This window comes from Balaenoptera acutorostrata, chromosome 6, assembly GCF_949987535.1.
Source record: "Balaenoptera acutorostrata chromosome 6, mBalAcu1.1, whole genome shotgun sequence".
Taxonomy (NCBI): domain Eukaryota; kingdom Metazoa; phylum Chordata; class Mammalia; order Artiodactyla; family Balaenopteridae; genus Balaenoptera; species Balaenoptera acutorostrata.
In genome coordinates, this window is record NC_080069.1 from 93344046 (window position 1) to 93366830 (window position 22785).

Genomic DNA, 22785 nt, shown 5'->3' on the forward strand with positions numbered 1-22785 from the left:
GACAACTGGAGACTAGCTTTTACTACAGCATATTCTCTGTAAGTATCATTTTCACTCCAGAAGGGCTCAAGTGATAAAAGGAACATGCTCTACCTGTAATACATTTTAGTTCTGTTAATGAGTTTGGGTTTAAATGATTCCTTATCTATAAATGCAGTGATAGAATCTCTGGAATCTTCTGGATTAGATATTGGAGGTCTTTGTATAGAGAATAATACCTAATGGACTTGAGGACACGGGAGGGGGAAGGGTAAGCTGGGACGAAGTGAGAGAGTGGCATGGACATATATACACTACCAAACGTAAAATAGCTAGCTAGTGGGAAGCAGCCGCATAGCACAGGGAGATCAGCTTGATGCTTTGTGACCGCCTAGAGGGGTGGGATAGGGAGGGTGGGAGGGAGACAAAGAGGGAGGAGATATGGGGATATATGTATATGTATAGCTCATTCACTTTGTTATAAAGCAGAAACTAACACACCATTGTAAAGCAATTATACTCCAATAAAGATGTTGCAAAAATAAATAAATAAATAAATAATACCTAGCACTGCGTGACCACTCAGAAGACTTGTGCATAAGAGCTTCTGTTATCAGATATGTTGAGTCAAATGCAAAACTTGCCTCATCTTCAAAACCAAGATTCTGAAAAAAACAAAACAAAACAAAAACCCTGCCTCTTCCAGTAGTTGCTATACACAACCTAAGTATTTTGTAAAGCTCTTTCAAATTTCAGGAGCAGTGACCTTTCTTGATTTATTACCAGCATACATGGAAACATGGATTAGCAAAGTGAGTTATCTGAGAAGCTATGAAGTACTTCTGGGTCCCAATATATACAAAATTTAAATATATATTGAAATATTTAGAGCTAAAACAGCTTAGTTTCAGGAACAAAACAACTCAGACAGAAGTGTGACACGTTCTCTTTCTTCATCTAGCATTTGTATTTCCCCAAAGCAAATATTTCATTTGCTCAGTTTTCTTCCCCCATTAGCAGTTCATGCCAAAATACCTTAAAAGTAACTGGCTTCCCTCATGCTCAACTCATATATGATTACCTTTAGCCAGTGTGTGAATACCTGGTCATTGTTTGTGATGAAAGTAACAAAATTTTTTCACTTAAAGTACATGGCAAGAGCCATGATATCTTTTTTTTTTGGTGTTGTTTTTAAGTAAAGTTTATGGAGCTTTTTACACTTTTGCAGTGTACAGTTATTTAATTTTAACAAACATATGATCATGTAATTACCACCACAGTCAAGATGTAGAACGGGTCCATCACACCCCAAAATTCCCCCATGTCCCTTTATCATCAATCCCTCCACGCATCTCAGCCCCTAGATATCACTGTTTTCTGTCCCGTGGTTTTACCTTTTCCAGAATGCCGTGTAAATGAATCATACAATATGTACCCTTTGAGACTGAGTTCTTTCACTTAGCATAATGCATTTGAGATTTTTCCATGTTATTGAGTAGATCGGTACTTCATTCCTTTTTATTTCTGAGCAGTATTCTATTGTATGGATGTACTACAGTTTCTTTTGTCATTCTCCAGTTGAAGGACAATGAGATGTTTCTAGTTTTTAGCAATAATGAATGAAGCTTTCATAAACATCCACATGCAGGTTTTTATGTGAACATAAGCCTCATGCTTTTATTTTTCCTGAGTAATAAACACCTAGAAGAGATTATTGGGCCATGTAGTAAGTGTATATTTAACTTGCTATGAAACTGGCAAACAGTTTTCCATAGTGGCTGTACCATCTATGATACCAATCCTACCAGCAAAGTCTGAGAGTTCTAGTTGTTCTACATCCTCACCAAGCATTTGGTATTGACAGGTTTATTTTGGTTTTGGTTTAGCCATTCTAATAGATGCGTATTGGCATCACATTGTGGTTTAGATTTGTATTTCCCTGTGTATTAATGATGTTGAGCATCCTTTCATATGCTTAATTGGTGAAATGTCTATTCAGACCTTTTGGCCATCTTATAATGTCATTATCAGTCTTTTTTTTTTTTTTTTTTTTTTTGCGTTGGGTCTTCATTGCTGCATGTGGGCTTTCTCTAGTTGTGCCGAGCGGGGACTACTCTTCATTGCGGTGCGCGGGCTTCTCATTGCGGTGGCTTCTCTTGTTCTGGAGCATGGGCTCTAGGCACGCAGGCTTCAGTAGATGCAACACGTGGACCCCAGAGCACAGGGGCTTCAGTAGTTGTGGCACACGGGCTCAGTAGTTGTGGCTCACGGGCTTAATTGCTCCACAGCATGTGGGATCTTCCTGGGCCAGGGATCAAACCCGTGTCCCCTGAATTGGCAGGCGGATTCTTAACCACTGCGCCACCAGGGAAATCCATTATCAGTCTTTTTATTATTCACTTGTAAGAGTTCTTTCTTTATTCTGGATAGAAGGCTTAATCAGATATGTGTTTTGCAAATATTTTCTCCTAATTTTTGCGGCTTGTGTTTTCATTTTCTTAACAGTGTCTTTCAAGCAGAGTTTTAAATTTGGATGAAATTCAATTTATCGATATTTTAATGGATTGTTCTTTGGTATCATATCTAAGAAATTTTTGCCTAACTCAAGGTCACAGAGATTTTCTTTCATCTTTGTTTGCTTCTAAAAGTTTTATGTAGTTATAGAGATTTTACGTTTAAATTTATTATTGATTTCAAGATAATTTTTGTATATGATGAAAAGTATAGGTTGAGAGGTTTTGGTTTGTTTTTTCTTTTTGTATATGGATGTCCAATATTTTTAGTACCATTTGTTTAAAAAATTGTTTATTGGTTTGCCTTTGCACCTTTGTCAAAAATCAGTTGATCAGGGAGGGATTAAATTAGGAGTCTGGGATTAAAATATACATACTACTAAATATAAAATAGATAACCCACAAGGGCCTACTGTATAGCACAGGGAACTATACTCAATATCTTATAGTAACCTATAATGGAGGAGAATGTAAGATATATATATATATGTATGTATGTATGTACAACTGAATCACTTTGCTCAAAACCTGAAACTGACACAATATTGTAAGTAAACTATATTTCAATAAAATTTTAAAATAAATAAATAAAAGAATACTTGTTACTCCAAAAAAATCAATTGAACATATATATGAGTCTATTTCTGTACTCTCACCTCTGTCCTATTGATCTATATGTCTATTTTTTTGTTATTTAAATCGTGAATTTATGGGCATAAAATTGTTTATTATTTATAATATCCCCTTATTTTCCTTTTAATGTCTACAGGCTCTGTAGTGATATCCCTATTTCAATTCCTGATATTGGAAATTTTTGTCTGCTCTGTCTTTAATGATCAATCTGACTGAAGAGTTATCAATTTTATCGATGTTTTCCAAGAACCAACTTTTAGCTTCACTGATTTTTCTCTAGTGTTTTTCAGACTTTAATTTCATTGATCCCTACTTTTAATCTTTATTATGTACTTCCTTTGCTTGTTTTGGGTTAAATTTGCTCTTTTTTTTTCTTTTTCTTTTTTTTGGGGGGGAGAGGGTCCTAAGGTAGAAGCATAGATCACTGATTTGAAACTATTCTTCTATTCTAATACAAGTATTCAATGCTGTATATTTTCTTCTAAGCTCCCCTCATGTGTAGGGTAGGAATCTTACAATAGTATTTTTATTTTCATTCACTTAACTGTATTTTTAAATTTCCCTTGAGATTTTCTCTTTAACCAATGGATTGTCTATGTGTTGAACACATAGTTAATTAATCATAGTTAATTAATTAATCACTGAATAATTCCCAAATATTCAGTGATTTCCAATTATCTTTCTGTTATTGATTTCTAGTTTAATTACATTATGGTCAGAGAACATACTTTATATGAATTCGCTTCTTCAAATCTGTTAACATTTATGACCAATCTGTGGTCTATTTCGGTAAATGTCCCATGGTTGTTTTAAAAGACTGTGTATCTGGTTGTCAATGGATAATATGTTCAATAAATACCAGTATATCTGCTGCTTTATGATAGTATTCGCTTATTCTTTATCCTTGTGATTTTCATTCTAGTGGTTCAAACAATTATTGAGGGAGGGGTGTTGAAGTTACCAGCTCTAATTGTGAATTTTTCAAGTGTTTTTTCAATTCTCCCAGTTTTTGCTATGTGTATTTTGAAGCTCTGTGGTTTGGTACATACACATTTAGGATTGTCATGTATTCTTGATGAATTGAACCTTTTATCATTGTATAATATTTCTGTTTGTCTCTGGTAATTGTCTGTGCTCTGAAGTCTACTTAATCAGATATTAATATAGACACTCCAGCTTTTTTGATTAGTGTTCACATGGTATATTTGTGCTCATTCTTTTACTTTTAACCTATTTATGCCATTATATTTCAAGTGAGTTTCTTATAAACAACATATAGTTGGGTCCTCCTTTATTTATTTATTTATTTATTTATTTATTTATTTATTTATGGCTGTGTTGGGTCTTAGTTTCTGTGCGAGGTTTTCTCTAGTTGTGGCAAGTGGGGGCCACTCTTCATCGCGGTGCGCAGGCCTCTCACTATTGCGGCCTCTCTTGTTGCGGAGCACAGGCTCCAGATGCGCAAGCTCAGTAATTGTGGCTCACGGGCCTAGTTGCTCCGCGGCATGTGGGATCTTCCCAGACCAGGGCTCGAACCCGTGTCCCCTGCATTGGCAGGCAGATTCTCAACCATTGCGCCACCAGGGAAGCCCCTTTTTTTTTTTTTAATCTTTTTATTGGTGTGCTTATACCAGTTGCCAATAATGGAATCATTAATGTTAGAATTTAAGATTTCCAACTTATTACATATTGTTTCCTCTGTTTTTCAATCCCCCATTCCTGTCTTCCTCTGCATTTCTTAAATGTTTTTAATAGTCCATTTTAATGTGTATGTAGCAGAGTGTTTTGTAACAGCTTTATTGAGATCCACCATACCAATATACCATACAATTCACCAGTTTAAAGTGTGCAATTTAGTAGTTTTTGTATATTCACAGAGTTGTGTTGTACAAACATCACCATAATTGATTTTATTTCATTACCCCCCAAAAGCCCCTGTACCCTTTAGCTATGACCCCTCAAACACTCCTCCTCTTTTCTCCCTACCCCTGGCCCTATGCAAGCACTAGATATAAAATTCTGGGTTGACAGTTCTTCCCCCTCCCCCCAACACTTGAAAAGTGTTGTGCTATTGCCTTCTGGCCTCCATAGTTTCTTATGAGAAATACACTGTAATTTGAATTTAGTTTTCAGAAATTTGATTTTGATTGACTCAGTATGGATTTCTTTGGGTTTATTTTGTTTGAGCTTTGTTCATCTTCTTAAATTTGTAGGTTTGTGTCTTTCACCAAATTTGGGACATTTCTAACCATTATTCCTTCAAATATATTTTCAGCCTTTCATTCTTTTTCCTCTCTTTCTGGAACTCTGATGATATAAATGGTAAAAACTTTGTTACTATCCCACAAAGCCCTGAGACTCTGTTGATTCTTTCTGTTTCTATCTTTTCTATCAGTTGTTCAGACTGAATAATTTCTATTGGTCTGTCATCAAGTTCAGTGAGTCTTTCCTCTGTCATTTCCATTATGCTATTGTGCCTATTAGGTGAGATTTTTATTTTGGTTATTTTATTTGGTTTTTTACTTTTTTTTTTTTTGGCTGCATTGGGTCTTTTGCTGTGTGCAGGCTTAGTTACAGCGAGTGGGGGCTACTCTTCATTGCGGTGCATGGGCTTCTCATTGCAGTGGCTTCTCTTGTTGTGGAGCACGGGCTCTGGGCATGTGGGTTTCAGTAGTTGTGGTGCACAGCCTCAGTAGTTGCGGTGGGCAGGCTCTGTAGTTGTGGCTCAAGGGCTTAGTTGCTTCACGCCATGTGGGATCTTCCCGGACCAGGGCTTGAACCCGTGTCCCCTGCATTGGCAGGCAGATTCTTAACCACTGTGCTACCAGGAAAGTCTGGTATTTCACTTACTTTTAAACATTTATTATTCTAAATTTTTCACTGGGTTCATCTTTATATTTTCTCTCTTTGCTGAGACTTTGGATTTTTCCATTTGTTTCAAGAGCATTCATAGTTGCTCGTCAGAGCATTTTTATGACCGTTGCTTTAAAATCTTTGTCAGATATTTCTAATATCTGTATCATCACAGTTTTGGTGCCTGCTGATTGTGTTTTCTTGTCTAATATTTTCCTGGTGTTTGGTTTGTCTAGTAATTTTGGATTATATCTTGGACATTTTGTATATTATGTTATGAGACTCTGGATCCTACTTTAAATCTCCTATTTTAGTACACTGACAATCTGTTTAGGTTTAGAATGAATATTTTGTTCCAATTTTGTAGACTGTGGTTCAAATGTCAAGTTAGTTTTGAGAGCTCTTGCAAGTTATTTTCTGGTCTGCCCCATTTTTGTGCTACCCAGGCCAATTTAGAACCTGGGAAGCATCCCACCAAGAGTTCCATTCTCAAAGCTTTTGCAATTTTGACTCTGGTCAGTTTCACATATGGGCTGCTCAGTTATCCATGGCATCATGCACTGATTTAAAGAATTGCTTTCTCTAGCTTCCTCCTCTCCATAACCTTTCCCCACTCTCTAGTTGGGGAAAGATACCACCTTGTTGCTATCCTTTGCCTAATTCAGGGCACAGTGCTTCATAGGGCTCCTCCCCACAGTCTCTGCAGTATCCATTGGAGAGGAAAAGAGGTACAATTTGTTTTGTTGTATGTGCTTTGAGTAGCAGAAGTATAGTCAAAAGAGTTCACTCCTGCAGAGCTACTCGCTTCCCAGTATTTTGACTGGAGAGAGCAGGCTTCTTGGGGAATTTTGTGTATGTGCCCACTGGTATTTCTGGTGAGCTACTTTAGCACCCAGGCTGGCTTTATGTAGGAGGCAAAAAAAAACAAAAAACAAAAAAAATCAGGGAACTCAATACCAGGTTGTTCCTGAAGTTTCATAGTTCCCTAACCAATTTGCCTTCTTTTCACCACCTTTCATTTATTTTGCCTGAGGTGTTTAGTTTTAAGTAACAGGAGGATCATGATAGTATACATTTGCTCCATATAGTCTAAAACAGGAAGCCAACCATGATTCATTTTTGTAGATCTCAAAAACATACCACAATGCCTAGTGTATGATCTACACTAAGTATTTTTTCACAAAAGGAGTAAGGGAGGAAAAAAATAACCTCATATCTCAAAATGTTAATTTAGTATGACAGAGTTGTTAAGAAGATACCCTTTAAAGTCAACAATCAGTTTGAATTTTAGCTTCACCACCTACTGTCATTGTAATGTGTACAAGTTACCTAACTTCTCTAAGTCTCAGTTTCCTATACTATAAGGACAGTAATATCTATCTCATAGGGTGAGTAAAAATGAGATAATATATTTAATGCATTTACCACAGTACTTGATAAGAAACAGCTAGTAAATATAGTTCACAGTTATATTAGTAATAACAACAATAATTATCAAATATCACTATCTGTTTCTTATCCTCATAGGAAATTCTGCCCTTAAAGACAAAGAAGATCAATTTGGGAGAACACCACTTATGTATTGTGTGTTGGCTGACAGACTGGATTGTGCAGATACTCTCCTGAAGGCAGGAGCAGATGTTAATAAAACTGACCATAGCCAGAGAACAGCGCTCCATCTTGCAGCTCAAAAGGTGAGAAGTAAAACTACCGTGAAGAGTAAACCTTTTCTGTGGTATTTGTTAATTGATTAATGGAACTGTGAGATGGACAGATGGTAAAGAAATCACAGGTATATAACTCTTAGTTTCATATGTTTTCTCTAAAAACTGTAATCTTTAAACTGCGGAAAGTAAGCACAGATAACCATCAGTGGCTGCTTTCACTTATCCAAGTTCCTCCAGTGATGGAATTTATTTTCTGATCTAAAGTTAAGTTGGGAAAAAGGAAATAAAATTATATGTATTAATATGATTAAACTATATTACAAATCAATTTATGCATGAGAAAAGGCAAAGAAAAAAAGAAAACCACCACACACTAAATTGTCAACAGTGGTTGGATTTGGGAGTTCCCTGGCGATCCAGTGGCTAGGACTCCACGCTTCCATTGCAGGGGGCATGGGTTCGATCCCTGGTTGGAGAACTAAGGTCCTAAAAGCTGTGCGGTACGACCAAAATATATATATATGAAATGTATATATATCTCAATAGTGGTTGAGTTTAAATATTGGGAATATATATGAATTTTGGTACTTTTCATTGTTTAAAATGTTTTCCTTAATGCGTGTTACTTTTACAATAAAAAGTTGTAGTTGCTCATAAAGTATGTGGCATTAGGGAGCATGAAAGAAATTTATCTTCTGAAATGTATTTTCAAATTTTTAAAACTCTAAATCTATATTGCTAGTATAAATGATGTCAAGTTTTCAAAGGCTTGTTAAGAGCTCAGTTTTTTAGGATTAAACATATCAAAATAAATAAAATGGGAAGCTTCTAAATTTATTTGAAGACTTATTTATCTGAAAATGATTTTTCTCACCATAAAATTTTGGTCTATAAAATATATTTCCAGTGCCTGATATTTTTCTCCTTGTTATTTTAGACTTATGTATTTTGGAAATAAAAAGCAATGAAAATTAGTTAGATCCAGCAGAAACTATTAGAGGTATTTCCCATTAAAAAATGTGAACCAGATATAGCTGATTAATTGAGGGGTTAGAAAAATACCTTTTCATTAGTTGAAAGCATAAAAAGAGACTGACATTAAGATATACTTCTGAATATGCTAGTTATATGCTCTTATCAGTTAAGTCTGTCAGGTTATTTCCAAAGTTATTGCTCTTGAATTTGCTTTTCATTACAGTAATTTTTTAAAAAATCTCTCATTTTCAGTCTCAGTTTTAACTACTGCTCAGGTATTTATAACCTTTCACCTAGGCTTGTCAGCTGTTAAAATTATTTACTCAGGAAGGGTAACTCTATTTAACTTGTTATCATTAAAAAATAAACATTTCAGATTGGGAATAGCCCCAGCACTAAGAATTTGACACACTTTAGATTTTTTCATTGTGATTCACTTAGGTTTAAAACTCAACTTGAAAAATGTAAGTTGGGAGAAACTAACTGCACATCAAGTGGATCATGTGAGGAAAGAAAAAGAATTTAAGTTGATGGTCCAACAGTATGACGTTTTTGTAGAGGTATAATGTGGAAAAGGTTGAGAGAAGGGGAGAGCACAACCAGACATCTGAGCTGCTAAGTCTCTCTGTGAGATGCAGTGCATTGTTTCTGTTTGCCTTTTGTTTCTCCTTTACTTTTTTAAGCAGTGATTTCTTTAGTGTCAAAGAATAAATAGAACTATGATTTACATGTCACAGTTTACATAGCTGATTTCATAAGTAACAAGTTTCATGTTCTTTCAACTATCTGATAATTATGCGTTTCCCCATCTCTGTGTTCCTGTTTGTATTTGCATGTTTGCCAAAAGCCATAATATACCTTTAAGCTATACCAGCGGTAGTAGAATTTCTAGAACAAGGGTGATAATCATTCTTTAATACTCCACTCTGTCCAGATCAAACCTGGGTATTGTGTTTGGTTTTGTGCTTCATGCAAAAGCACCATGATTAAGAAATCAGAGGTAGTATACTTCGGGCAGGGATAAGATGGTGGACGATCTAGAAATAATTTTCAAAAATAGTTGGAGATGATATGTCCCGGCTCTGTAGCCCACCCTGCCTCTAAGCAGACACAAACACAAATTCTCTTAGAAAAAATATCTTCACCTTTAACTTCCAGGATTCCCCCATATTAAAACAGACCAAACATGATCTCACAGTGAAAGATCACCAAACACATGAGCAATCAATCTACCGTGAAGGAGAGTCAGCTGAAACAATAAACAGATTTCTATCAAAAACATCAGATATTGGCACCATTAGAAACACAATATAAACTAACCATTGATGGAACATTTAAAGATATAAAAGAAGAAATCACAAAAAGGAGCAACCAACCCGAGACTTTCATGACTAGGCATAAGTTCTCACCACGACCACCTATTTTAGACCAGCTCATCTGCCAAACACATCTGAAAACTGAACAAAACATATTGTTTGAAGGCACTGGGAGCAGTCAGCATAGGCAGGATGGTTCAGAGAAGGGAAGCACATGAAATTAGCTCTGCATTTATCCTGGCTTTTTCCTTCAAGGCATTTTCCAAATTGGAATGCAAAAGAATACAACCCTAGCAGGAAGCAGGATTCTTAGTCAGCTGGGGACACCCAGGTGTAGTTTGGTGTTAGCAGTAGCTGGAACTTGAAGGGCAAACTCCTGAAGAGAAGGGGACCATGGAGAAGGAACCCGAAAACCTGAGTACAAATTCCTCTCAAGTCATTAGCAGTTGCCTGAACTCTGCTTGTATAGGGTGAGGCTCTAAGAAACCTAGCAGTAAACAACAGCTAGTAGACTAAACAGAGCTAAGCAGAGATTGTTTTTACATTATCCTATATTTTCTTTTCTACTTAAATCTTTTAATACATAACATATTGATTTTTGTGTAGGGATCCATTCTCATTTTAAAACATAGGAATAACTAATTTTCCCAGGACAACCTAGCTCATTAATGTTTAGCTGTTTAGTATCTGCTGTGTGCCAGTGCCAGACTTTTGTACTATGCACTTCCTATGCTGTTTTTTTTTTTTTTAATTACATTTTTTAAATGAAGGGTCCTGAATTCTAGGGAGCTACTTAGGAAATTTGAGAATGGAAGTTACGTGATCAAATTATTTTAGGGGGACAAATATGGCAACTAAAGCTACTTTGGAAGAGGACAAGAATGGAGGTACATAGAAAGCTATTACAGTTCAGGCCAATGGAGAGGAACAGTTGGATCCAATAGATACACTGTGGAGGTAGAACTGTTCATTCAATAAGTAGTTGCCAAGTGTCTATTGTGTATCACGATTATACATCTAGAGAGAATATTAAAAAATGAATCACATGTCTGCTATAAATAGGTACTGTCAGTACCGATCCCTAGTAAACTTCACATCCCTTTATTTAGTGAACCTTTCTCATATTTTGGATATCAAATATTCTTTTCAAGTATTGTCTAACTTAATTCTGTTGTCTGTGAACTCAGAAGTGTGCTATTTATGTAACATCAATATTCATATATATGTGCATGCATGCATTCATTCAACATATGTTAAAACTGTTACTGTGCAACAGACACTGTGCTAGGTCTTGGAATGCAAAGATGAAAGACATGATTCCTACTCTTAAGTTGCTTACAAAGACCATAGATAAAGATATTAAGTGATAATTAAAATTGGCCTATCTACTGTAAGGTACGTATACCTATGTGTGATATTAATATACCTAAGTGTTTTATAAAATATCAGCAGCCATAACATGTAAATAGCATTGTTATTATTACTGACCCAAAGATCAACCATTCTCATATATTATTTATTATGGTTTTGTGTTTTTTGTGATAGTGAACTACGTTATGGCACCTTAGATTGATTAGTAAGAAAAACTCACGTTCGCGTAGCATTTTGTTTGTGTTTCTATTAGAGCCCCACTATCTTGTATGTACTTGCCTCTTTCCCACTAGATTGGAGCTCCAGGAGGAGACTTGTTTTATTTATTTTTGAATCCCCCAGAGTCTAACACAGTGTCTGATATGTCTTTGTTGAACGAATGAATACGTTTTATGTTACTTATATAGAAAGTCATTATGAATACAAATGCTAGACATTTTGTTTATTAGAAACATTTATCCAGTTTCAAAATACATATATAGGAAAAACTTACTGAACTGTGTTGATTGACTTAGGTATTTTGACACGTATTCACTTTTCTGGAAACAAATTGCTGTCAGTCCAAGCAGCTAAGGAAATGATACCGATGAGAATAAAATTAATCTCAATATACTGAACATCTGTACCTAACTTGTTTTTCATTTGGTACCCTCAGTTTAATCCAAGAAAGCAATCAATCATACCTTTTCTGGGTTTCTCACAAAAGATATCTAATTGTTAGAAATGTTTTGCTCCTAGGAAGCTACTATTTCTCTGACTTCCACAGATACATTTCTTTGTTGATAAGGATTAAAAAAAAGTTTTCACAATCTCACTAAATTTTAATAGTTATGCATTTTTAATCTTCCAAGAGGTTATTAATTTGGCTTCAAGAAGATTAAGACTACCCACTTTGAAAAATTATATCATGTTAAACACAAAAATTAAAGAAGCTTCAGGTTGTGGTTGGGTTGTTTTTTCTTTTTTGGTTTACAAAGAGAATTCTCATTCATCTATGAAAATTAAATATTAATTTTCAGTTTTAAAAATATGTTGTTTCCATGTTAATGACTTATAAAAAGTAAAGGAGAAAAGTAGAATACCTCTGAAACTTTTCTGGAAAACTTAATACCACCTAACAGTATTTGGTTTCCTTATCTTACACGTACTCAACACTTAAACACCAAACAACCCCTACCCGGTCCCCTTCAACTCTGTATTCTATTATTCCTCCTCAGTACGTATACCTCTACCATAACTCCTTACCTAACAATTAACCATGGATTTCACTTATCTATATTTCACCCCCTCTAATGCTGTTTGAAGGCAGAGGTCATGTCTTAATTTGATTTTTTTTTTAACTAACTTATTTATTTATTTTTATTTTTGGCTGCATTGCGTCTTCATTGCTGCGCGCGGGCTTTCTCTAGGTGCAGTAAACGTGGGCAACTCTTCGTTGTGGTATGTGGGCTTCTCATTGCGGTGGCTTCTCTTGTTGCAGAGCATGTGCTGTAGGCGCACAGGCTTCAGTAGTTGTGGCACACAGGCTCAGTAGTTGTGGCACATGGGCTTAGTTGCTCCGTGGCATGTGGGATCTTCCCGGACCAGGGCTCGAACCCATGTCCCCTGAATTGGCAGGTGGATTCTTAACCACTGCGCCACCAGGGAAGTCCCTTATTTGATTTTATAGTTCCAGTCTTAACACAGTTCCTGCCATTTAATAAAGACTCAGTTAATGTTTGTTTAATGAATACATAAATGAAGGAATGAATGAATCAATCAATGTGAACATCAGATAAATTTATCATGAATGGTATAGTCTTTAAAACTGTTGGAGTTTAAATTATATATTATTTATTCCTGTTCATTATCCACCCCAACACATAATTTTGTAAGTAGGATTTTACAACACTCTGTGAGCTTAATTTCTCAACAAATATAATTTTTGTATGCCTCAATTTCTTTATTATAAAATGGAACAATACCTCTCCCTGTCCACCACATAGGAATGATGAGTTCTTAGATATAAAGCATTCTGCTTGGTGGAGAAATATACCCTCTAGAAGTGTAAGTTATCAATGTTATTGCTATTAGTCATGCTGCAATACACATGTACACATCAAATTAGTCTTTAGGAATCAGTAGACATCAGAAACAGAAAGATCTTTTAGGATCTTCTAGTCCATTTAGCCATTGGATGAGGAAATGGAGTCAATTCTCCTTTCAGTTTTCGTCTCTTAATAAATTATTCATCATTCACTTTGCCTTTGCATATGCCTGAATGTTCTCTGTCTTATTTTTAAATTAATTATCTTAAACTTATAGGTAAGAATAGAAAATAATATAAAAACACTCAGGTACCTAATATCCAGAAGAGATGAACCTCAATTTTTTTAAGTTTTTACTTCTGATTTTTAAAAATGAAATAAAACTTGAAGTTTTTTATCTTCTAAATCCCATTCCCCTCTTCTTCTGCCACCTTAGTCTATCTTAATTTTTGTGGTTTCAATTCCCATGTGTATTTTTCTACTCTTACTTTATGTATATTTAAATGCCCAGAAACAATAATATTATTTTGCATGTTTAAAATCTTTATGTAAATGGTATTATACTGTGTGTTACTCTCCAACTTGTTTTTTTTTTTGACTTAACATGTTTGTGAGATTTATTCATGTTGAAACATGTAACCCTAGTTTACAAAGAGTATAGCCAAAAGCCCAAAAGACAAATGAAAGGGTGCTCAACATCATTAATTAGGGAAATGCAAATTAAAGCCACAATGAGATACCACCACACAACCATTTGAATGTCTAAAATGAAAAAGTCTGACAGTACCAACTGATGGTGAGGGTATGGAACAAATGGAACTCTCAAATATTTTTGGTAAGAATGTGAATTGATAACATCCACTCTGAAAAACCAACTATATCTACTAAAGTTAAAAATATATGTGCACACATGCACACACACACGATCACTGCAATTCACACCCCAACGCCAGTCATATCTAAGAGCGGTAAGTGCTTTTTTCCGCCAAAAGACATGTATGAGAACATACATGACAGCTTTGTTTGAAATAGCAAATGTTCTTATAACGCAAACAACCCAAATGCCTATCAACAGGCAAATGAGTAAATTAATTGTGGTGTATTCCTGCAATGGAATACTACACAATAAAAAAGAACAAACTACTGATACATTCAACCACATGAATGAACTTCATAGGCATCGTGTCGAATGAGAGAAGTCAGATATATATGCTATTTACATGAATTTTAAAAACAGGCAAAACGATATGGTGACCCAAATCAGATTTATGGTTACCCAAGAGATAGGTAGTGACTGAAGAGTGGCATGAGGAATCTTTCAGGGATGCTGGAAATGTTCTATGTCTTGATCTGTGTGTTACTTACATAAAAATTTATCAAACTGTTTACTTGAGACTTATGCAGTTTATTATATATAGGTTATACCTCAATAAAAGTCTATTATAAAAAATGATAAAATGTCTAGAACTTGGTGACCATCATTTGTAGGTAGGCAAAAGGAGAATGGAAGCAAGAATGGTTCCTGGGCTAGGCCCTTTTGTTGTTGTTGTTGTTGTTGTTATTCATTATTATACTTTAAAAAAATTTTTTATTTTATATTGGAGTATAGCTGATTAACAATGTTGTGTTAGTTTCTGGTATACAGCAAAGTGACTCACTTATACATATACATGTATCTGTTCTTTTTCAAATTCTTTTCCCATTTAGGTTATTACAGTGTACTGAGAAGAGTTTCCTGTGCTATATAGTAGGTCCTTGTTGGTTATCTGTTTTAAATATAGCAGTGTGTACATGTCAATCCCAAACTCCCAATCTATCCCTCCTCCTCACCCTTCCCTCCAGTAACCAGAAGTTTGTTCTCTAAGTCTGTGAGTCTGTTTCTGTTTTGTAAATAAGTTCATTTGTATCATTTTTTTTTAGATTCTGCATATAAGTGATATCATGATATTTGTCTTTCTTTGTCTGACTCACTTCACTTAGTAGGATAATCTCTAGGTCCATCCATGTTGCTACAAATGGCAGTTTCATTCTTTTTAACGGCTGAGTAATATTCCATTGTATATATGTACCACATCTTCTTTATCCATCCACCTGTCAGTGGACATTTAGGTTGCTTCCATGTCTTGGCTATTGTAAATAGTGCTGCAGTGAACATTGGAGTGCATGGATCCTTTCCAACCATGTTCTTCTCTGGATATATGCCCAGGAGTGACATTGCTGGATCATATGGTAGTTCTATTTTTCATTTCTTAAGGAACCTCCATACTGTTCTCCATAGTGGCTGTACCAATTTACATTCCCACCAACAGTGTAGGAGGGTTCCCTTTTCTCCACATCCTCTCCAGCATTTATTGTTTGTAGACTTTTTTTTTTAATTTATTTATTTATTTATTTATGGCTGCATTGGGTCTTCTGTGCCGCGTGCAGGCTTTTCTCCAGTTGCGGCGAGTGGGGGCTACTCTTCATTGTGGCGTGCGGGCTTCTCACTGAGGTGGCTTCTCTTGTTGCGGAGCATTCTAGGCACACGGGCTTCAGTAGTTGTGGCACACGGGCTCAGTAGTTGTGGTTTGCAGGCTCTAGAGCGCAGGCTCAGTAGTTGTGGCACACAGGCTTAGTTGCTCCGTGGCATGTGGGATCTTCCCAGACCAGGGCTCGATCCCATGTCTCCTGCATTGGCAGGCGGATTCCTAACCACTGTGCCACCAGGGAAGCCCCTTTAGACTTTTTGATGATGGCCATTCTGACTGGTATGAGGTGATATCTCATTGTAGTTTTGATTTGCGTTTCTCCAGTAATTAGCAGTGTTGAGCATGTTTTCATGTGCCTCTTGGCCATCTGTATGTCTTCTTTGGAGAAATGTCTATTTAGGTGTTCTGCCCATTTTTGATTGGGTTGTTTGTTTCTGGCTTAGGCTTTTAAGCACTCAGGTCACATTTCCCCAGCCTTCACCTCAGGAGCTATCTGGAAGCCTTGTATCTGTGCTCTAATCCAGTGGTTCTTAAACTTGAGCAAGCAACAAGATGGCCTGGGGTATTTAGTGGGTACTTCCAGGTTTCTCTGTGGCTGTATTAACTCAATCTATTTAAAACCAATTTAATAGCTGCTCACTCTGCCACAAACTGTGTTGCCAGAGGATATCTGAAGAGTAAGCAAGTGGGGTTTTAGATGTTGGTGTGCTTCTAAAAGAACGCACCAAAAGACGTTTGCAATGCCCACATTACCTAGAAATGTAGGAAAGTCTGAGCATACGAAACCCTTATATTCTGGAATTTTAATGATCTCTCAAGACATCTCTGGACTGAGAGGGGCTATGTTAGACAACCCTTGCAGTTTACCCCATTTGACTTCAACCTTAGCTAAGCTACCTTTTCCAGGCAGACAGAGTCTAAGTCTGAAGAATCTTTGCTTCATTACATTCTAACTTCTGAGGTTTTCAAACTAGCATCAGTTTTGTCCTCTTCTGAGTATTTAGAAACTATATCTAAACCTGTCGTCTGGCTTTCCAGTTTAGAACCTGGTTTCAAATAATTAGGGTCTTATATTCAAATGAGTGTTCCAACCAAAACCCAGATTGGTCTATTTTTAAACAAATCTGAGAACTGAAATAAAAACCTGTCCATTCTTTAATACTTTGATTATAGTTAATGTACTTCCACCTGCATAGATGAAATTTATAGTCACAAGAAACAGCATGTCAGCAAATCTTCACTGAAATCACTACTTTGAGTTGTAACATAGTTCTAGTAAGAAAAAAATTATCTAATTTCATAGTAGCTTCTTAGCAGTTAGAATAGTTGAATATTAACTATTTTCTATAGAAGTAAACCGAGGTCTAGTTTGAGTTCTTCAAGGCACTTCATCATTTGCAGAGTCAGGAATTATCTTGTTTTTTTTTTGATTCCCCGCTCAGTGCTCCTGATAATGCTCCACTGAAAGAGGAGTTACTCTTCTGCAGCTTACTTTCTCAGGCCTCTGGTTCTTCTGTCTTAGAGTAATTCTCAGATCCAGTCAGTTTCCCTGTCAACTCCCCAAAGAAATACCTAAAGGTTTCTTTCTTTTCCTTTCTTCCTCCCTCCCTCCCTCCCTCCCTTCCTTCCTTCCTTCCTTCCTTCCTTTCTTTCTTTCCTCCTTTCTCTCTCCCTCCCTCCCTTCCTTCCTCTCCTTCTTTCTTGACAAAGCGAAAGACTTTATTGGAAAGGGGCGCTCAAGCAGAGAGCAGCAGGGTAAGGGAACCCAGGAGAACTGCTCTCCTAAGGGCTTCTTCCTTATGGGCCAGATTCAGAATTTGAAACCAGAGCTAATGCCTTTAAGTCCAGTGTTTTCTTTCTTTATGATATAATACCTCTCAAACACAGTAGAACTGCCTTGCAGATTGTTTAAATCTACGTGGCTTGCAGCATTTTGTTTTGAACATGATCATGTTTCCTACAACCATATTCACTTTCTAATCATCTTTATCTCTTCACTGACCCCCACTTTTACTGTCATGAAAATTCAAGCATCTGCTTTCCATGAATAGATTAGAGATCCCCACAAGCCTAGATTCCCATGGAAACCAATCAAAAACTAAAAGGAAAAGAAGGAGTATATATTGAATTTCCCCGAGACCTACAGCTTGTTTTTCATTAGACTCATGCTGATTTCTTTTAAACTCTGGGCACAGGACCAGTGAATATTTTTACAGCTGATAAAAAGGAACTTCAGATCCATTTACTTTCATTTAAACGTCTAAAAATTAATTTTGTATATAACATCAATTTCAAAAAAATTTGAGCATTAATTTGCTAATTACCTTCTTATATCATAGAACTGTATTTGTTCATATAATTTCCTCTTCTTGTCTTTTTCCTACCTGTATTTTACTATTCAGAATTGAATGAGTGGAAATCAGGGGGCTTATTATTCCTATAGTATGAATATTGTCAGCCCCTGGGCACAATATTTTCCCTGTGACCAATCATAGGACTCTTTCTACCTCTTTTGACCATTAAGATTTTACAAAGCCCAGATGATCACTTACTAATATAATAACAGAAATACGACAAAAATGCCAAAGTAAAGGTGATCAAGAAAGCCAGGGAGAAGGCACCTGGGGAGGGCAAGTTAGAATTTTAAATAAGGCAATCAAGATAGTCTTCATTGAGACGGTGACATTTGAAGCAAGACTTGCAGAAGGTGAGGAAGTTAGCCATGTGAATGGCTGAGAGAAGAACCTTCTTTCATTCCAGGCTGGAGGAACAGTCAGAGCAAAGACCTTAAAGTGGGAGCATGCCTGGAATGTTTGAGGAGTAACAAGGAGGCTAGTGTGGTTATAATGAGTGAGCAAGGGGAGAGCAGTAGGTGATGAGGACAAGGAAGAAATGCGGGCCAGACTCAGTAGGGCCTTTTGGCCATTGTCAGGAGTATGTTTTTACTCTGAATGATAAAGGAGGCATTGGAGGGTTTCGAGGAAAGGAATGACATGATCTGACACGTCTTAATAAAAAATAATCATTTTGGCCAAGTAAAGAAATTTTTCTCCAGTTTTACTATTATCTATTCCTTCATTCCTTCTTCATATAATATGTTTTCAAGTTTCTGTTCCATCCTGATCCCTTTCACCGTATAGGTACACAGCTGCCTAAATTCCCCTTAAAATAAGACACCTAGAACGGAATACAGTGCCAGTTTGATGAGCACAGAGTATAGCATGACGTTCATCTTTGGCATTTTGGCAACCAAATATAGCTGATTCATGTTGAAAGTTTTTCAAACAAAACCTCTAAAGTCTACTTTATACTTCCTACTGATTAAACTCATCCTGTATTCATATTGTTGTGGTTTTGGACTCAAGTATAGCATTTTATCATACCTATATTTAGTCATTTCTTTGAACTTGCCAGACTGACTTAGGTAGAGTTTACCATTCCCTCCTTTGTTCCTCCAGTACCTGTGTACTCAACTACTGTTATATCACCTATCGCACCAAAAGATATTTATTTGTTTACCCATTTGATTTCCCCATGGACAGTAAGCATCTTAATATCAGGAAGAGGGCCATAGTCATCTTTTTTATTTCCAGTGCCTAGTACTTAACATATACTCAGTTAATGCTTGGTGAATTGAATTGGGTTCATCGTGCAACCTGTCAAGGTCCTCTTGGTTCTTGAGTCTCTCATCCAGTATAGTTGTCATCTCTCCCACACATGAGTCACCAGATTCTCATCCTAATCTTTAATATCAAAATAGAACCTGCCTGCAGGAAAGCTTAATCATTGAAACACTACTACTAAAATTAACTTCACCAATTTAAAAGATTATTTTATTCTTTCTTTATACTTGTCTAAACTATGTCATCAGTGGTAACCAGGCTTCTTGAAAAATTTTATATAGTCTGTCAGAGTGTACTTGTTTGCCATTCCAATTCTGATGAGTATGTAATTCATTCATTTTGTTCAACAAATAAATTTTTGTTATTTAATATGTTTGAGGCATTGCGCTATATATCTTGAAGTATTTAAATTCAACCTCTGTCTAAATATTTAAAGTATTTCAGATTCTGAATCATCATAAAGTTAACATCATAGAGCTAAAATAAAACTACTCATTTTAAGGAAATTTACTGAGTATACTCAGTTTATCTCAAAAACAATTTTGGATATCAGAAGATATAGTTTGTATTCTTTCAATTTTTTATTCGAATCCTTTCTATCTCTTTGTCATTCATCCGACTGACTCTTTGCAAACAATTTGTTAGGAATTTGGGCTAAAATATCAGACTACACTTTGAAGTAATGACTATAAATTTCTAACCATGTATGTAACTGGTCATTTCAATGCTGTACTGATTGTAAACTAGTAAAATCTTTGTGTGTTTGTGAGTGTGCAAATATTTGCACCAGGTGTATGCTTTAAATTGTTATTTAATTGAATGGTAATCTGTATACATATTATAAAATGTTAACAATACCATGAATGTTTACAGTGCATAATCTGGGAATAGGGGAAACCTATCTCTGAATCAAAATAAAGAAGTGATAGGAAAAAGATTAATAAATATGGCTACATAGGAGTAAGAAAGACTTTTCCCTCTAGAAAACATCATAAGCAAAGAAAAAGAAAGACAAACTGGGAAATAATATTTGCAAGCTATGTCATTAACAATAGGTTAATATCCCGGACTTCCCTGGTGGCACAGTGGTTAAGAATCCACCTGCCAATGCAGGGGACACGGGTTCGAGCCCTGGTCCGGGAAGATCCTACATGCCATGGAGCAACTAAGCCTGTGCGCCACAACTACTGAGCCTGCGCTCTAGAGCCTGCGAGCCACAACTACTGAGCCCGTGTGCCACAACTACTGAAGCCTGTGTGCCTAGAGCCCATGCTCCGCAACAAAAGAAGCCACCACAGTGAGAAGCTCGCGCACCGCAACGAAGAGTAGCCCCCGCTCGCCACAACTAGAGAAAGCCTGCGTGCAGCAGTGAAGACCCAACGCAGCCATAAATAAATAAATTAAAAACAAAAAAATCAAATAGGTTAATATCCCTAATATATAAAATGGAGAAGAAAAAGACCAATGATTCTATAAAAAATGAACAAGAGATATGAATAGATAGTTCACAGAAAAGGAAATGCAAGTGACCCTTAAATATGGAAAAATGCGCTCAACATTGTTTATCAAAAGACAAATGCATGTTAAAATTACAATAACATGTTTTTCGTATGTTACAGTGGCAAAAGTCAAAAAGTTTGACAGCATGCTCTGATGGCAAAACTGTTGCTAGAGGGAATGAAAAATAGTACAGTCCCTATGGAGGAAAACTAAACAATATCCAGCAAAATTAACAAGAATATGCATTTACCTTTGACCCAACATTTCCACTCCTAGAAATCTATCCCAAACATACACTGGTAAAAATAAGAAATGGTGTATGCACAAGACTATTCAATTGCAGCAGTATTTGTAATAGAAAAAGCATGAAGGGAAATGTCCTTTTAAAGAACTGATTGAATGAACAAATGTATATCCACACAATGGAACGTTATGTAGCTGTAACAAATAATGAGAAATTTTTTTATATAATATTTTTAAATTATCTCCTGGAGTTAAAAAAAAAAGTGAAATGTTATGTGTGATCTGTCAGAAGTGGAACTTGTAATTCAATTGACAGTGGACAAGCTAGACTTGGAGTACCTGGGACTGAGGACATCATGGGGATGGGCAGAAAATGAGGGAAAGTCTAGCCAGAAATTATGGGTGGTATCCTAGAGTACAAAAACACACTGAGATGTGGAGACAGGAAAGTGGGTAATTTGTCAGTGACACCTCAGCCACAAAATTGGAAGAGCGGGTGAGCCATGACAGTACACCATCCCCTGGGAGAACTTACAAAGGACAAGGCTTGAAGAAATTTGGATACTAGGCAGGTTTGTAAGTTAGTATATAAAGAACATAACTAGAGCCCCAATACCTAAGACCATAATACTGTTGAGTGGATAGATGGATGGATGGATAGATAGGCATCCCTTTGCTAGACCTTGAGGTACCAGATGGGACTAGATCACAGCAACAAGACAGAAAACTGAGTTATGCTATCTGGATCGCAACATTAAGGCATCCAGGCTGACTTGACTCTCACCAATGAGCTGGACTTAAATTTTTCCTGGGGGAAGAATAGCACACGGACCACAATATCTAGAATCAGAAAAATTGAACATTCTTGTCTTTTTCACCTTTACAACATCAAGAAAAACCTTCCCAGAAGCCCTGTGGCAGACTTTCCTTCTATCTCTTTGACTCTCTAGGCAAGGAGAATAAAACTGCCATGATTGTTTATATCAATCAAAGACGCTGTCTGGATTTGGTGAGGGCCCAGCCTCCTCTGAAGGACAAAACCACTTAAAGAAGGATCAACAAAAATCAGGGTTCTGTTAGCCTGGAAGAAGATGGGTGTAGATGTTAGGCAAGCACTCTACAGTTTCGGCCCCAATGTTGTTTGGACACTTAACAGAGCTTTGTGGACCTATAACTACTATGTAAAGCAATGGCCGTAGTCCACCTTTGTGGAATTCCATCCCATGGCGCCGCCCTCCAGCTTTAGGTTGTAGTCTGCTTACAACAGGAGTGGCTTAACACTTACCCTACTTTTTTTTTTTTATGATAAAGAATATCTTTTTATTTTATTTTATTTTATGGGAGTATAGTTGATTTACAATGTTGTGTTAGTTTCAGGTGTACAGAAAAGTGATTCAGTTACACATATACATATGTTCATTCTTTTTCAGATTCTTTACCCATGTAGGTTATTATAGAATATTGAGTAGAGTTCCCTGTACTATACAGTAGGTCCTTGTTGGTTATCTATTTTATATATAGTAGTGTGTATATGTTAATCCCAAGCTCCTAATTTATCCCTCCCTGCTACATTTCCCCTTTGGTAACCATAAATTTGTTTTCGAAATCTGTGAGTCT

General features: G+C 36.3%; 1 protein-coding gene across 4 annotated transcripts in view; it reads left to right on the forward strand.

Annotated features, from left to right (window-relative positions):
- The window catches only part of INVS (inversin), a 146653-nt gene that overhangs the window by 10737 nt on the left and 113131 nt on the right, over nt 1-22785 (forward strand). For all 4 annotated transcript variants that reach the window (XM_007197065.3, XM_007197066.3, XM_007197067.3 and 1 more), the window contains exon 3: nt 7506-7672. In XM_007197065.3, the coding sequence (XP_007197127.2) occupies nt 7506-7672 (167 nt within the window). The remainder of the gene's footprint in view (nt 1-7505; nt 7673-22785) is intronic.